A 17,981-nucleotide genomic window follows, 5' to 3' on the forward strand; every position below is an offset into this window, starting at 1 on the left:
TTCAGATTGATATATCTGCCAAGTTTTGCGGAAACATATTGAATTTTTTTATAGTTCTGCTCCGGAAACGAAGCCCACCATAAGACTCACACAAAAATGTTCCATGGAAAAACAAAAAAAATATAAACGCCAAAAATCTGTAAATAGCAAAAGGCACAACCATAGGCTGAGATTACTATATTTATCAAGATTGGTCTAGAAATATTGAATGGTTTCTGAGTTATGCTCCAGAAAGAAAATGATTACAGACGGACAGACGAGGCATCAACTATATCCCCCCGCATTACACCCCGGGAGGATAATGATAGTTTCTTAAACAACTTTTCTATGACTAGGACAAAAATTCTGGAAAAAACTTACAGAGGTGGTATGATGTCTTGATTATGATCAGTGTTTCATTGAGTTGTGCTTATTAGGTTTTGAGTTGCCAAACAGACTATAGACCCAATCACGACACAAGGGAATACAGGTTTCAATGAGCAAACACAAGTTTGAATCCCTCTCTCCACCCTGCAATAATTTCTTTACGTACATTCACTCAATCTGAGATTGTAGTGGAGTAAGATTCTGAAAATGAAGCTGATGTAAATATTTGTGCTTTGTTCAAGTGTGGTCTGAATAAAAACCATTGAAAAGTTAATTTTAATGACTGATGAGTTAAAATGATGGAATCATCAAGCAAATATTAATTAAAATTCTCCACAAATACTTAACTTCGAAAATTCTCAACAGACAATAGGCTGCCAACCCACATCCAAAATTATGCTGAGGAGGTAGATGGTCAAGTGGCATTTAAGGACTACAATTAAAAACCTGTTCTCAATGTTTTAATTTTGCTACAGACTGTAAAATATAACTGTTATAGAAAATAAACAGAAAAAGTTTGTCTCATTTCAGTGCCACACAATCTGAAGATAAGTGAAATGACATTTCCACCAGTCCTTTGGTCCAAGTTGCAATTTCTAAGGCTACAAGTGGCCCATAAACCTAATTGATTTTAAGCAAGAGTTTTATTACATATCAGCAATTAGTACGCCATAAATAAATTCAACATACAGTGAACTATGTTTATAAAGCTATAATGCTAAATATGGAATTAATTTTTTTCATTCAATACTCATGCGGAACATTTAAATTGAAATGCATATGATGATCTCACTAAAATCGAGTCCAGTTGATTCTATTATAACCATAGTTCATTGTATGTATTGAATGAGGTAGTCATTTATTCGGATATGTATTAGTGAGTATGGCCTTACATCGCTCATAGCAATATTCATGCATTATCAGTGGGAAGATTCATGAATGTGCTTCACACACTGCTTATGTGTGGAATCAAACCCGGGTCTTTAGCCTGATGAGCAAATGCTTGAACCAGTATCCTACCCCACCTCCCTTGTATATGTTATATACATGAACTGAAATAGTTAACAACAGAATATCCAACCAATATATTATGGCTTTATTACCAAGTACATGCTTCAGTGTAGTAGTATGGACAGTCGACTCAAGATGCAAATACAGTCATCAGCAACAGTGAGGAGTTCAATAATTTTTATATTGAAGACAAGAAATCACAAGTAGTGGGCGTATTCAAACAAGGATCGAAGATGGAAATGTTTCAAGAATTTTTTTCATCAACAATTTCTATAAGCAGGGCCGTTATTCTCGAAATGTTTGTAGCCCTGAAAATTCTTAACTTTCATCATAGCCAATGTTTGAGAAAGGACTCAAGAAATTGCAGGGATGTGAATGTTTCAAGAATAGCTAGCCAGATTCTACATTCAGTGTGATACATTAATTTCTTTTCAGATGATGTTGGAAGGAGGAGTCATGCTGGTACTCAATAACATGATACAAAATACCACTGTAAAACATTAGAGATGTCACATTCTTTATCACATGATTTGATTAGATCATAGTGAGGATTTGAAATGATTATTGCACAATTTCAGTCTATCAACAGCAGATAGTTAAAAAGATCCTGATTTTTTCCTTGTCCCACTACATAGGTGTGATCGCATTATATATATACATAAATACTGTATAATTAAGTTCTGTGATCATTTCTTGTCTAGTATCATGGTTACTGCTGAAATAATTTTGAGAATGAAGCTATATAAACAATTATCTGACTATACCACTGTTTGTGGGGCTCCAATGTCTTGTCCAAGGCTTTTAAACATTATGTTCATCCTTAACTATATAAACATTTATTTTTAAGGTGTAATGGTGACACATCTTGTTTGGTCAGTGAATAAAAACAAACTGTGTGCAACTTATGGCTGTCAGTGAGACCTTCTCATGAACCTTAATCCCCAAAACACTGAGGGAATGCGTAGAGCTTATGACTGTTATCATCAATGTGTTACACTGACAAGCAAGAAACACTCACATTCAAGTGCTGTAAACTGAACCTTCACTGGCCAGTGCACTCTCTAGCATCTTGCTGAACATAGACCGTGGACTGGTCAGCTGATCAGAAAATAATATTACACCGTACAGTCTCCAAATACAAGGATGATCAAGGAACATGGTGTGTACAAGCCAATCAAATATAGGGTTCACTGCTTTTCCATATCTCTGCTATGACACGTTATGATTATCATATAACAATAAATCAGCTTATTTTAAAGTCACAACTTTAACATGATTTAGCAAAAGTGAAGACTTCAATGACAACAGTCAGCATCTGTCAACACCACCTTTCCATCAAAATTCAGAAAGAAAAAGGTGGAGTTCAAACAACATACTGATCACACTGAAAACTTCTTCCTTTGCTTGAAATTGAAATGAAAGGATATTCCACACATAGAAACTCTGAGTGAGTGAGTTTAGTTTACATCACTTTTAGCAATGTTCCAGCAATATCACGGCAGGGGACACCAAGAATGGGCTTCACACATTGTGTCCATGTGGGAAATTAAACCTGCACCTTCAGTATGATGAGCAATTAGTTTAACCACTAGGCTACCAAACCGCCACAAAAATCCAGATGACCTTGTCCAAAAATGGATGCTTTCCCAACAATTGAACTTGCTAACGTAACATTGATCTACTGCTCTACTGCTAGTAGAGGTAAACACTCTGCACACGTCAAAATTATGACTTTGTTAAATAGCCCCAGATTTCACAAACCATTAAGCAACAATGAAACACATAGATACTTATAAATGGTCAGTCTTTGTTTCATCTGATTATAACATGTCCATTATCACCATGAAGACAAACAATTCATGTCACAAGTGCAACAAATTCATTAATCGAAAGATATCAGTGACGCCTCATTTTCCTGATGGGTAGGTGGCTGGCTCTGTGGGGGCATCTGCTGAGGAGGGGCACCCCCCTGGAACTGTCCCTGGTTGGGAGGGGGTCCCATGTATTGTTGCTGGGGGTTGTTGTATACAGTTTGGTTTTGCTGTGGAAGGGCTCCTGACATGTCTGGAACAGAAGGTATATCTACAATACAGATAAAACAATACCAACGCATTAACAAAATAACTGAGCATGAAGTAGTTATTTTCCATGGCATGTTAGGGTCCTATTCTAAAGGGGAAGTTATACAGAACAGGGGCAAAAGGTTTGACTTTTATAGTTTTGAGTTTACAAGTTGTTTCGGTGAATAATCCTAGTCAGTAGTCTGCGACCTCGTTGTATCGTGGTACTTCACATATCCATGATCGGAAATAAAATTCTGAACTAATGAGGCCTATTTTATTGAGAAATCTGATCAACATGACATCTGATCAACACATTTGTGAAAAAACTATTATTTTAACATTGATAGTATTTCAGTGAAAGCCACTAGATGAACGGAACCTATTAATATTTACAAAATGAGAGAACTCAATCGTATTGCGATAAACAAAAACCTTCATTCCACAGGAGATAAATATAGCTCATGACATCACTTCTGCTATATTTCTGGCAAAAAGGATAAGACGACTTACTTCAGATGGAGTGGGAAGGGTCATATATGAAACGTAAATGTTATAGCAGGTATTTCATGGATGGGGGTCAGACAGATTCTGACGTTAGGCTGTCAATTTACATACAAATGCACCTCTGAGTCATGCCCAGCGTGCAAAACCAGAAATACCAATTTGCCGCGATACGAAGTCCGAGTATATGTAGGACAAATAACACAAGAAGATATATATGTTTTCTCTTCAAAACAAATCTAAATACTGACATATATGTCAAGAAGTTTTTTAAGTCTTGTAACTATTACAAGGAAAAACAGTTATCATGTGTCTAACACTTAAAATGACTTCCAATTACATACTCAGTTGTGTTTTCCATAGTTTATACAAACAATGAGACATAATTTCTTTCACAACTTGAAGCATACTCACTCTGCATGTTGAAAGTGCTGTATTCCATATTAGGTTGCATTGATGCGTAGCCCGGGGCTGCAGGTGCTTGCTGTCCCCCTGAGGCTGGCATCTGTGGGGGCATACTAGAGGGAGCCTGATCCGGGTATCCTACCCCACCTGGACCTGCCCCAAAATTACCCTGAGGTGGACCTGCCATTTGACCCCCATCTGTCTGCGTCTGAGATGGTAAATGAGCTTGGTAGCCCCCAGGAATTGTTGCCCCTCCCCCAGGTAAATTTGCCCCACTCCCTGCCATGCTGGCCTGTGGCGGGGCATACCCTATGTTGGGCGGCCCTGCTTGGGTGTATGTTTGTTGAGTGTTAGGTGGCATGTACATTCCTTGAGCAGATGGGGCTCCACCACCGGGTGGCATCATACTGGGGCCCTGTTGGTTGTAGCCCCCAGTTTGGTGAACTGGAGAGCCTTCTGTTGACCCCACAGGGCTGAAACCATGAGGTGGGCCCTGTTGTTGCAGATGAGGGGGCCCTTGTGGTGGCATTCCTTGGGGTGGCATCTGGCCTGGGACTCCCTGTGGAGGCATCTGACCATACATCTGGAACAGTTCAGAATCAAGTTATTTGATAATTTACTTAAGTTATTAATTAAGTACATTAAACATTGAATTCACCACTGATGAACTGATAAAATATGCTATCAACATATCAGAAAATTCTCATCGTTGATTCATTCTTCACAAAAATCACCATCATTTCCATACAAAACTGAAATCCAGTGTAATTGCTGCAGTTGGTCCTGACAATTATTATTTCAAGTGTACCAAAACCAGCCAAAGGTATTGTTACTAACAACCAAATAATCATAACCCAAGTGTAATTCATCCTGGTAAGAACATATATAAGTACATGAAAACATCACTGGCCACCATACCTGTTGTGGCATGCCCTGGGGGTAGCCATATGCCTGCATCTGCCGCATCTGGGTCAGGTGCTTCTGCTGCTCAAAACGCATCTGCATCTCTCTTTCCTGCTCCTGCAGGCGCTGTAATGCCAACTGTCGCTGCATCTCTAGATATTCCTGTAATCAGTACAATCCAGCAATTTTTTCAGAGAAATAAATTGATTTTATTATGTATATAATGAGATTACAGATTCATCAAAACAATTTAAATGATTTTTTCACCCTACTTATGACCAGTTTTCAAAGATCAAACATTCATACATCATTTGTCAAAATAACATCCAAATCATCTCCTGGCTGCATCACTCATGAAAATATCAATGAGGTCAGGTCATGTGATAACACTGAAACACCAGAAGTGTTCAAAGACCATGTATATTAGATACTTGTAATTAACACTGAATCGACTTACATGTTTTTTCTGCCTCATGATTTCCAGCTTCTGGGCCATCTGTATCTGCCTCTGACGCTCCAGCTCCTCCATCTCACGTCGACGCTTCTCACGATGTTCCTCACGCAGGGCATCCAGGGCCTCACGGGCATCTCGTAGCTGAGCAAGTTTGTCCTGAAGGCTCTCATAATGACCTGCATATAGTGTTGGCATAGTCAGTCATAGTCAAAATGGACCACTCGGGAAACGCATTTACAGAGGAAGCTGCCCAATGAACATGGAAAATGATAAGCGCACTGGGAAAACATTCTCCTAGGGATGAGATTGTGTCTTACCACAGCTAAAATCTTGCAAGAAAGGCTTGATAAGTTGAAACAAAATATTTCAGGGCTTGTGATAAGTATTGGAATAACCCATAACCTGATTTAGCATTCCATACACCATACATATTTCGGCCAACTCCAAAGACCTGTATTATGGAATACAGCACTTTCATATGTATCTTGATGATCCATCCTTACTTCGAAGGTCCTCTTGCTCCTGGATGTACTTCATTAGTTGAGGATGCATGTTGCTTATGACAGCAAACAATGACTGAACCGAGGAGTCATTGGCAATGCTGCGACCACGTTGTGAGTTACTGCGCATGCGATTGACGAAAATCTCAATGCTGCTGTTGATGGCATTGAGGAACTGTGCCTGATCCTCATCTGTTTCACCATTCTGGTAGGGTGGGTACGTCTGTATTTGCTGAAACACAACAGTTTAATTTGATGGAAAATGATATACATGGGACTAGTCCATTAGTCAGAACTAAACTGCAGATTTATCTGTTAAGAGTGTTACGAGAGTGTATTTTCCGTGACTTGAGTTGTTATTAATTATTATTGCTGTAGTTGTAATTGGGTCACAACATTTAAGGTGTTAGTTATTATGGGTCACATTTCCTACAGCGAATTTTTATTTAAGCGGCATGTCTCTAAGGCAGTACTTTAGAGTTACCTCCCTTTGAACAACAACAACACAAGACCACTACAAATCTTCTAGAGTTCTCCACTTTGGTGGCGACGGTCGTAGGGGCTCGAAAGTTCTTGAAACTATGACTGAATATGTATATAAAGGCTAGTTGCCTAGTTGGGAAACGTACACACAACAAATCCGTCAACACCTAAATCTTCACAGCCCCCATCAGACCACTCGCTGTATTGCATTCTGCATGACTGTTTCCTTCTCGCACTAAGATTTTGGTGAGTTTGCTACATATTTTGTGACTCATTGCCGTTGATTTTGTCTCATTTGTATTGTATCTGAAATCGGTATTGTGAAATTGACTGAATATTTTAGACATGTTTTTGTTCTGTTTTGCTCGTTCATAGGGGATTTCTTACACCTTTTGTCACAGCAAATTCTTAACCATAACATGAGAAATAGCAACCATCCTGATTGGAAAGACTTGTGGTAGAAACAAATTTTTTTTCGATAATAACTGGATAAATACACTATTCTTATATCAGGGCTTTCAAGTAGCCTTGTGGTTAAAGCATTCGCTTATCAAAAGGTGCAATGTGTGAAGAGCCCATTTCTGATGTAACCTAATAAGGACTTGATGAAAGGGCAATGTGAATATAGCAATTTTCCAATATTTGAATATGTCAACAGGTTGCCCCATTTACCTCCTGTGTCTTAACTGTTGATGTCTTGGGCTCAGTGGTAACTACAGGGGCAGATGGTGTGGTTGTCGATGTTACATTCTGATGCTCAGACTTCTGTTGCCAGTAGTTCCTGTTCAGGTATCTGGCCAACTCAGGGTCCATGTCACTTGTGTCAATTGAGGTCACAGCCTGGAAGATACACCCAAATGAACTGTATGCAAGATATTTGTACAGTGCTGAGTAATAACTGCAACAGAGACATGGATCATACATTCTTTAAGGATTAGAAACTTCTGACATGATAAGATGTCCAACTTAAATAAATACCATGTATTAATTCCTCATAGAAATATAAACATGAAACAATAACCCCTTGTACATTAGCACATGATGTAATAGAAAATACAGCCCCTCCATAAAGTATCTCTGCCTGAAATGTTTATGGTCATCTCTAACTTACATGACAAAATAAAGTAAAATGAAAAGAAACTTTGAATTTCAACGCTTGGGACAATTGAAGTAAAACATAAGACAAATTGTCTGATTGGTTAAAACAAATAGTTAACAGGTTTGATTTCAAGTTATATATGGTTGAACATGTCACTGTTTCAACAAACAATGGCCACAAGCTAGGTTGGTTCTACTCCCAAGCTAAGCTATCCCAACATGGATTGGTCCATTATTGCAACAGTTGTGTGGTTATTTCATTGTTACTGTAGGTGTGGTGTAAGTTCCATGCTTCCATGTGTGAAACTTCACTAACTACCACACAGGCCTTCACGTAAGTAACAAAGCTCACACCCAAGCTCAAGCCCAACCTCACAACCAAGCTCAAACCCAACCTCACACCCAAGCTCACATCACAAAACTCATACCAAAGCTCACATCCCAAACTATTACCTAAGCCAACAGTGACTTCCAAACTTCTCATATTGACTCTAACACAGAATCAGATACACGAGGAACTTATCTGTTCTTTTGGTAGGGAAATGTTTTTTGTTCAAAAAGGGTTATTTGCCTCGGATTCAAAACTATTTCAACAATATAACACTTCTAAAGACTTCTCACCATTCTTGTGACTTATATTTATAAAATTTTATATTTTTATCAACTGAAAACATACCCAGTTTAACCTAGAAATAGGTGACTATTGTGACCACAGTGAAATGTTACAGCTTCTCACCTTACATAATGGAAACAAACATAATGTTAAATAATGCACACAATTTGCTCCTTATGAAAGCCATAAATGACTGACCGCAGCTGGCTGTGACATCTGAGTGTTTTTCCCTGACTGCGGGGAGGAGGATCTCTCATCACTGTTGTATAGCGAGTAGTTATGGCGCAGACGCTCCCTCTGAAACACCAAACATGACAGCTGGCATCCTTGTTAAGATGTCATAACAAAAATAATCCTTATTATTCATAATATGCATATATTCAAAGCCAAGCCATTTGCACATTCTATGGTCAAAGATCTCCTCAATAATTCCTGCAGACAATTCCATCATTACATGCCCATGACAGAGATTATTAATATGAGTACATTCATTAATCAAATATGCCTTTCAAAACAAGCAGGGGATACTGGATTTACACAACTGATGATGCCAAGGAGGAAACTGCCGATGAAGAGAAACTTAGGGAAAATGTGACAACTTATTCCATTCCTTTGGAAATGTTTAGATATACAGTATATTTTTCTCATATGCAAAGGCAATGACTAGAGGTATGCTCACAAAATTAAACATCCCCTACTTTTTGAGCCAAAAAGTATTCACTTGAGGTAATTTGATTCTATTGCAAGGACTTCTGATGAAATAAAGTATATTGTGCTATTGTTCCATATTTTCAGCAACTGAGAAGTGGGAGGACACTACAGACAGAAACATGTCTAAAAACACCATCTACCTCATGTTACCATAATACATGTACTATAATAATCTCACTTGAGGTACAGACTTTTGTCAACCTCCTTCATGTGTGGACATAAGAAATGACATAAACCAACACAAAAGGAGAAATCACTGTTAGTGATTGCATTTTCTATTACTACCAGTAGATGTGTTGCCCCTCCTGTTTTAGTGTTACTTTCTGTCCTAGATGTCACCATTCTGTCCCCCTGTTATCCAGTCCTGAACATACACGTGAACTAAAATAATTCAGCATTGATTGTTGCTCCTTGTGTCACTACACCAACCAGGTCATAAAACATATTTGTAAAAATAAAGTCTAACTATCCAACTCCAGCTGAAAGGGGTATGACAAATGATACCAGAAAAGTGGTCTGTATTTTCCATATGTAAACAATGACTGTAGTGTCTATATTGTTCATATCTCATCAACTGTGACATATCAGAGAATAGTCAAACCTTTCCATCTTAGACTGGAGCAGATGCACATGATTTCAAGCTTAACTAATTTTGGAGTTAAATATGGATGTATAATAAACCCACCATGGGTAAGATTAAAATGCATAACAATCCCACACCATTCAAAATAAACAATTCATTTAATAACTGAATGGAACATTTAACAAAAGAAGGTGATGAGATCACAAGTGTAATGTGCACATCATGATTCAGCTTAATACACTCAGAGCACTATCTTGACAAAAACAGACATGTCCACTTTCTACACAGGCCATATGGCAATTTAATAGATATGTGATCTATTAATAGATATGACCTGACCTACTTTTCTGCTAACAACACTGATATGTCTTATGTCTGATGTTATATAATTCCTTAAAGTAAGTGACAAACTAAACAAAATTCAAAAGATATAAAATCTTATGTGACAAGCCTTCCATCAAAAACCATGATGATCACTTAGTATGAGCCTGGTGTCAACAAAATCAAACAATAGCAAACTCAACAACAGAAACCTACCTGTTTCACTGATCATATCATATGAACATCCATTATTAGATCCTGTAAGTAATAAGAAAAGCCAAAAACGAACAGTCTATTCACATCTCTCACTATCATTCTATGAATGACATCTGCCATGCAGACAGACAATATACTGCCACCTGTCACAACTTGCTTCCTGGTAAGGGGAGACAATTCTTACCTCCTTCTCCTTGGTTTCATGTTCACTCTTAGACAGAGCAAGTGCCAATTGCAACTCTTCTTCCTCTTGAAGTTCCTGCTCAGACTTAACAGGTGGGTTCTGCATGGAGAAGAAACATTCAAGAGATGACAGAAGAAATATTAATTACTCTTCACAAACTTCACAGAGAATTTAAATGTTTTGTTCAATGTTTATTTACAATTTTTACTATTATAGTTGAATTTCTGTGAAAATAAACCCCTCCAATGGATCAAAATGTATGTATTTCTTCTACAAATTGACGAACTGTTCACTGTATTCCATTCAGAGCTCTTAATAATTGTACAAGCTACTTCAAAAGTCCATCTGTCTTGCCATACCTGTGGCTGTTTGGACAGGGGGCTGGCCAGGTACTCAGCAGGCAGTTCATCAGAACTAGATTTTGCTGAAGGTCTGTAACAAGTCATAAATTTATCAAAGGGTAAGCTAAATGTTTACAAGCCCCATTCAATCATCATTAAATTTGATGTCCATTTGTTCATTTCAAGTTGGTTACAAATGGCAATTAGAACAAATACTACTTCCATCACTCAAGAAGAGCATTCTGGTGAAAACCTCAGTTTTAATTCATTGTGGTATTATCTGTACAAATTTCATATCACTTCCAAAACTCATACCACCATATACTAATTGTTAGTGTTTCAGTCCCATTCTTTTGTCCATAAATATCAAATTACCAAGGACATTTTCATGTTCATTCCATAGTTAACAAGGAAAGACAAGCTTGATGTGAATTACATGTCAACAGTTCCATAAAAAATAACTTTTATATTCTATGTATACTCTCTCTCCCTCTCTCTCTCTCTCTCTCTCTAACGAACGAATGAAAAGGATACTAGGTAACAAGACAGTGGTTTACTTACTTGTTGAGTTTATCATAGCAAGCATCACAAACTCGTACTTCGCGCTCTATTCCAAACCTTGGTATGATGGAGTTCTTTGAGGAGCACTTGCTGCAGAATACCTCCCCACAGTTGCGACAATGGTGCTGTGGATGAAAAGGTGTAAAAACAGATTGACTTGAACATATTGTATTTGTGAAAGTAGATTACAGGAGATCATTCACTATCTCTCCTGTCACATTATGGTTCAAATATGTACTTATAATTTATCAACATCTTTTCCACTTAACTTAATTTCCTTTCACAGGACTTCAAAAGCAGGAGACAGGAAGAATTATCAGTGAAAATGATTATATACTGATTAAAAAGTGTCCCTTTCTTCCCTGTAAAAGGGCTTTTCTCACACACTTTCAAGATGACCAACAGGTGATTATTGTTTCACACAACTTTACAAACTTGTCTCCCATCTTCCCCATGGCCAAAGGGGCTTGTCTTCATACATTCCAAAACCAAAACCATGTCTAGTCTCACATACCTTCCACTGATCAAAAGGGAGTTCTCGAACAAAATGGAAAAACAGAGGTTGTTTTACATAACTTTCCTATAACCAATAGGGGGGCTTGTCCCAAGTACTTTCCTCAATGTGTCTTATCTCACATTCATTCCCCCTGGTCAAGATGGGCTTGTGTCACAAACATTCTCCACAACCATCAGGGGCTTGTCTCACAACTAACTGGGACTGATAAACATCACTGCCCCTGAAAATCAGGGGTTTATCAAGCATACCTTCACCTGTCAGACCTACCTTTCTCTGAACCATGCCAAAAGCCACCCTACATCGGGTACACACATCACTATCCTTCCATTCTGGAGCTTTCTCTGCAGCAAACATGGCATCTGCCTCCTTCAGCTGGGGAAACTTGTAACCTGTACCATGACAAGGTAATCTTGTAATTCTGGAGCTCTTAAACAGTACCAATACACATTCCATCTCAACAATAAGGAACTTGTAAACAGGACCAAGACACAATAAATTAATAGATCTATCTGATTGCAAAAATTCCATGTGAAAAGTAAAGTAACCAGTTACTTGACTATTTCAAGAGAAAGAGAAACTTTAACTTGAACTGCAATCTCATTTTCATGATGAAACATGGACTATGTTTGTGACAAACCTTCCATCTTCATGAGATGAAACGTGTCCTGCACAACTTTGTAGCTGGGCTCATTACGAAAGGCATGGGACCAGACCTGAACCATTTCAAGAATCTTGGCCTTAACCGGGTCATTTCTTGTCTGTAACAACACATACAAAGATACACATTGCCTCTCAACTCCAATTCACAGTCACATACAAAACTTGAAACATTTATCAGCTGAACACAAATATACAAATCTGCAGTTGCATTTGTTTAGAATTACAAGTTGTCACCTTGGCTTGGTCCTTCATAAATTCCATGAACTCTTTGGTCGCCACTTCTCCATGTATAAGTGAGCCACAGTTCTTCATACAAGACTCCAGGACCTACAGGCAAAAATAAATGCATTTACAACTGTTTTTCAAACTATTTTGCTCATTTCACACTGCGGAGAACAATTTCAGCTATGTAGGTAACATCACCATGCGAATAAGCTATCTGGACTAAACCTGTCATGGATATTACTGGCAATGCCCAGCACTGAAGCCACTGGTACGAGACTGATTAGCAAATCCATTCCATACTGTTACCTATTATGACATGCATGATGCCTGAGCATACATTAATAGGATCAAACATTATTATACGAAAGCCATAAATTCCCTTGCAATAAAAACTGAAGAAACATCCAATCAATAAGTGATATGCACAATGATACACCCAGTACTTCTAATTCAACTTAGTACGTAACACGACTTCTGCTTGGCCATGCGATAATTTCTGACAGTATAATTGGCATATAAGGTCACAATTTGAAAACCAACCAACCAAAACCTTTGAATGTATCCCTACACTATTGAGATAACACTGTTTTTCCAATTGTCTTAGGTCGCCTTAGGTCATTTAACTCACCTATCCCGCAAAAATGGATTGAATTTGCATTTAAGAAAAACAGAACAGTATCATAAATTTAGTTGTAACATCAAACAACTTACTCGCAATGGGCTGTTGACCCATCACTGTTAGATCATGGAACAAGATTTATGGCGTTATTATGGAGTGTGACATCATTTGACAACAAAACTGTTAATTGTTCATTCGTAAGGAATCAGAAAGCCATTATCATTTGCAGCTGCCCGCTCATTTCTGATTTCATTAAACTTGTAACTATATAACCACCGGTATACGTCCCCAATTCATCAAACACAGAACAGTTATCCCCTAAATAACATCAGTATAATAAGCAAACAGACCTTTTCTCTGGAAATCAAACCAATCACAACAGTACACATTTGTCATTAAACACTACAGACAGTGTTATTGAAAGCCTGAAAGTGCATCAGTTGTCATATTACATTCCTCAGCTATATTTTTTAGTTTCAGATCACAATGAATTTCTAAAGCTGCCACACTGACCATTTTAACAGACTCTGCTGTAATAGTTACCTGTAGAGCAAACAAGGACACATGTGGATTGTCAAACTGGATCTTCTTCCTTATTGCAAGTACAGCATACTTTGGACTGTGAGAGTAAACAAGCACCGATATAACACACAGCAAGGAATCCAGACAGATCATTCCAGGATCACACATCTGTCCCTTCTTTCCATTAATTTCATAAATGAGAATATGTTTACAGTTTGGACTCCTTTTTTTGACATGCGCATAATTTTTAAATACAATAACAACACAATAACCATGTTTAAAAACAGAAAAAAGTAAAGTCAAGGTGCTTAACATATTACACTTGATCACTCTATGTATTAGAAATTAATGGCAGAAATAACAGGAAAATCATTTTATAACTAAATAAGATGTTGAGAAAATAATCAGTTTCTGTCCATTCATCCATAATTCACTGTAGACTATTTCTGCCTTTCCCATGTCAGCTGCCCTGGACATAAGACACTAATCACAAAATAAAAGAAACATTCTTACGTAACATCTGCCTGTCTGACTGAATCACACAGTTGCAATATGGAGTCCCAGTCTGGCTCTAAAAGCAACTGGCTTGTAGCTTTTTCTGCAAGAACAAATATATCGTGGTTTCTTGCCTGTCACTAAAATACATAAAAATGAAGCGTTATTTTTCAAAATGCTCAACAAACAGAAGATCTGCCCTACGTTTACCTGAAAAGAATAATGTAAAACAACAGCAAATGTCCCGAAAACAGACATGTTCTTGGCTCAAGTGCAATATTATTGATTAACTTTGACCTGGTGTTCAGACCAAGGTATTACAAAACATGATTTCCTTTGGAAAGAATGGAATAAAGTAAATTCAAGATTATCTAATACACTGGAGAACACAAACATGAAAGATATGTACATAAGTCATGTATTTGTCATAAAGATAGAAAAGATTTTGATGCTTGAATAAACATAGCTCAATCCAGAGCTGATGATACGGTCATTTGTAGAATGCATACAGTGTCATCATAAAAACATATTATACACAACAACATAGTGAAATAAAACTTCAAAACTTAACGCAAGAAATTTCAGAACAAATACTTCTCTCGAACCATTAGTTACATTCCTACAAAAACAAAATAAAAGCATCACACCGTCAGTTTGTTCCTGGTTTCCATATAGATAAATGAGGGTCATATTCTCAGTCTTGGCATTGTGTCATGGTCCTTCACTGGATGCCGAATAGTTATTGACAGTATATCACCCAGATAGCATTCAGAGTTGGGCCAACATTGGTACACATTAGCCCATTATTAGTAAACCACAGGCAAACTGTAGCGCAAATCGTTTGCGCAGCAAAGAAAAATTGACCAGTCTTCTTACATGCAAGCAAAGCAAGCGAAGGTTGGCAACATACTTTCCACGCTTCAGTTCGAAAAATATTTTTCATGTCAAAATAGAACATCGCCATCATAAAACGTATACACTTATTTCTTCACTTGGTTGTGCTCTCACATTTCCAACCCCATGTTGAACAATTACTCACATGAAATATTTTTTATTCAACATTTTAAGCCAACTCTTGGTAGATCAAATCGTTCTTCGCCTCCATTCCCCCTGCCAGCTTCCGGTACAAAGGAGTGAAGGAACAGGAGGGTATTATTCCACATGGAATACTTACAGTTACCTCCCCCGCTTCATTCGCCTATTACGTAAGAAGTGTTTTTATGTAGAATAAATGTTATGAAAATTCTAACAACAGCAACTACAGATAAGACAAATAAAGCCCAACAGTTTCATGACAAAATTAAGCAATATGGTATTTCTTTTCAATTTCTGCTTATGCTTGTTCGACACTCCGTTCAACCAGAAGCTGGCAGGGGTAATGGAGGCGAAGAACGATCTGATAATCACGAGTGGAGCTTAAAATGTTGAATAAAACATATTTCACATGAGTAATTATTAAACATGAGGTAGGAAATGTGAGAGCACAACCAAGTGAGGAAATGGGAGCGTACCTTTGATGGTGGCGATATTATATTTTGAGATGAAAATATTTTTCGATCCGAAGCGAGGAAAGTATGTTGCCAACCATTGCTCACATATATGAAGACTTGCCATATTCTCTATGCTGCCCAAACACATTTGCGCTACAGTTTGCCTGTGGGTAAACATTGGGCTAACATTGGGCCAAGGTCTGACTGCTATCTGGGTCAGTACCACTCGTGCGCAGTTCCAGAAAATTACAATTCCAATATTTTTTCGCACATTATTTGATAACAAGAAAAGGACAAGAAAAGAAAAATCATTACCTTAAGTAACATAATAAAAAATAAAACATAAAGTCACAGTCCCTTTATCTACTTTTTTATCTTAGTCGGAGGGATGTCACATGATATGTATTATAGTAAGTTCAAGTTCACAAAAGTTATTCACTCCCTATCAATCTACTGTAGGAAAACCCCCAAGTGATCATACAATCAATTATTCAAGGTTATATTATGATACAAATATATATCATTTCACAAACAACATAAAAAATTCAGATACGGCGACACCTGCTATGGTTTGTTGTGAGAAAACCCCTACTTGTACTGCCATGATTATCTAATGCTGGGTTATGTAAAAACATGATCAGTGGCAGAGAACCGTGTGGACATATGGGTGAATAGCTAATTAGGTATCAATATTAATTCTGTCTCATCAATTTAACAAACGGCAGAGTAATTTTGTAAATACTGCTAAAATATGGTGATAACTGATCTGCCTTAACTCGCTTGACAAGGAAGAGCTCTTTGTTTTACCTGAGTCAGTCAGGTATATCAATGACTTGTATGTCACATCAAACACTTCTGACATTACACTACAGGTGTTTTCAAATTATTTTAACATCAGTGAAAAGATATACCACATTACTTGGCATATACTGGATTAACAGCTCTTAATGAATTCTGAATATATTCCACAAGAAGTAATGATTTTTTATCTTGACAGTGATACTTCTGGTTAGTAATAACCACCTTCATCAAGAGAATAAAACATGTCTGGTAAAGTGTAAACAATTTTAATAGTTGAAATGATAAACTGAATCATCACAATTACTACGACTCAAACATTTGTGATAGACAACACAGGAAGCGGTGACGGAAATAATAATAACATTATTCAACATAATAGGTCCAGCGAAGAAAGCTTCTGTCGAATAGTAAACTCGCTGAATCAGTTAAACAGAACATCGTGAACAAGACAAACGTTCAAATAAAAAATTCTTACCAAGAGCTCGATCGAAAATTGCCGATTTGCTGCTGAACATCTTGTTTCACTGAAATAATCTTCACTGACTCACTGTCATCTGTGTCTGTCTGGTCAGCTGCACTATATACAGCCTTCCTACTACTTATTCTATCTTGGTCGGCACTAAAAGGCTTCTGTTAATAACTGACACGTTTTTCCATACAGAAATGGTAATGTAAACGAGAACAGTTTGGACTGTGGTTGCCACATGTCCACGCACGCCCATGCTCTCTGAAACAGTGGGAAATATTGTATACCCATTCATGTAAAACTATTCAGAACGTTGTGAAAAAGCACATGCTATACGATATGAGAAAGGTGTTCAAGAGTTAGGTTATTATGCGTATGGTATTGAGGAATAGAATGCATGATTAATTCAAAAGCAGTTCAGACTTACTTGACCAGCTATTATTTTCTCCAACCCAAGTCCTCATCAGTATGAGCATTTCGCAACTGCATTCATTTGATACGACTTTGTGATTATTGTGTATATATTAGACTGAACGAAACCCAGTCATGGTCAGCTTCTGTTTTGTAATGAGTGCGAGGTGCACGACCAACATCGTTCAAGTTATCAAGCAAGTGACACAATTAAATAGTTGAAACGGGTTCAGGTCAAAAGGCCTTTTTGATTAGAACCTGTTGTAACAAGAATATATACATATATGCTAAACATTGAATACTTTTCCGATTATTATTATGATCATCATTCAGTTCCAATATTAAAACATTGTGTGCTTCCTATGAGGTGATTTCGTGACCAAAATCACAATATTTCGCTTCCATAGAGAAAGAACCCCCCTGAATAAAACCAGAACTATTGGACCATGGGCGTCGTCTTT

At 37.5% G+C, this 17,981-nt stretch overlaps 1 protein-coding gene across 1 annotated transcript; it reads right to left on the reverse strand.

Moving 5' to 3' along the window:
• Positions 1-1,448: 1,448 nt before the first annotated feature.
• On the reverse strand, positions 1,449-17,231 carry LOC137284726 (hepatocyte growth factor-regulated tyrosine kinase substrate-like). Its single transcript, XM_067816646.1, has 16 exons — positions 17,119-17,231; positions 14,371-14,455; positions 13,879-13,954; positions 12,726-12,818; positions 12,469-12,589; positions 12,099-12,220; positions 11,315-11,439; positions 10,772-10,844; positions 10,413-10,511; positions 8,596-8,694; positions 7,359-7,526; positions 6,207-6,435; positions 5,707-5,879; positions 5,265-5,411; positions 4,356-4,929; positions 1,449-3,441 (listed from the first exon to the last, which is right to left on the reverse strand). The coding sequence occupies exons 1-16, from the start codon at positions 17,156-17,158 to the stop codon at positions 3,260-3,262; spliced, it is 2,406 nt and encodes an 801-aa protein (XP_067672747.1). The 5' UTR covers positions 17,159-17,231; the 3' UTR covers positions 1,449-3,259.
• Between the last annotated feature and the right edge of the window lie 750 nt (positions 17,232-17,981).

The sequence above is a fragment of the Haliotis asinina genome, chromosome 5, assembly GCF_037392515.1.
Source record: "Haliotis asinina isolate JCU_RB_2024 chromosome 5, JCU_Hal_asi_v2, whole genome shotgun sequence".
Taxonomy (NCBI): Eukaryota; Metazoa; Mollusca; class Gastropoda; order Lepetellida; family Haliotidae; genus Haliotis; species Haliotis asinina.

What these genes read in the sequence shown, in the direction of transcription:
- LOC137284726 (XM_067816646.1), bottom strand. Translation starts at nt 17,158, where the DNA reads ATGTTCAGCAGCAAATCGGCAATTTTCGATCGAGCTCTTG. An exon ending in AATTTTCGATCGAGCTCTTG is followed by an intron (nt 14,456 to 17,118) that starts GTAAGAATTTTT and finishes TTGTTCTTGCAG; the next exon opens with AAAAAGCTACAAGCCAGTTG. An exon ending in TTGGCATGGTTCAGAGAAAG is followed by an intron (nt 11,440 to 12,098) that starts GTAGGTCTGACA and finishes TTTCATCCACAG; the next exon opens with CACCATTGTCGCAACTGTGG.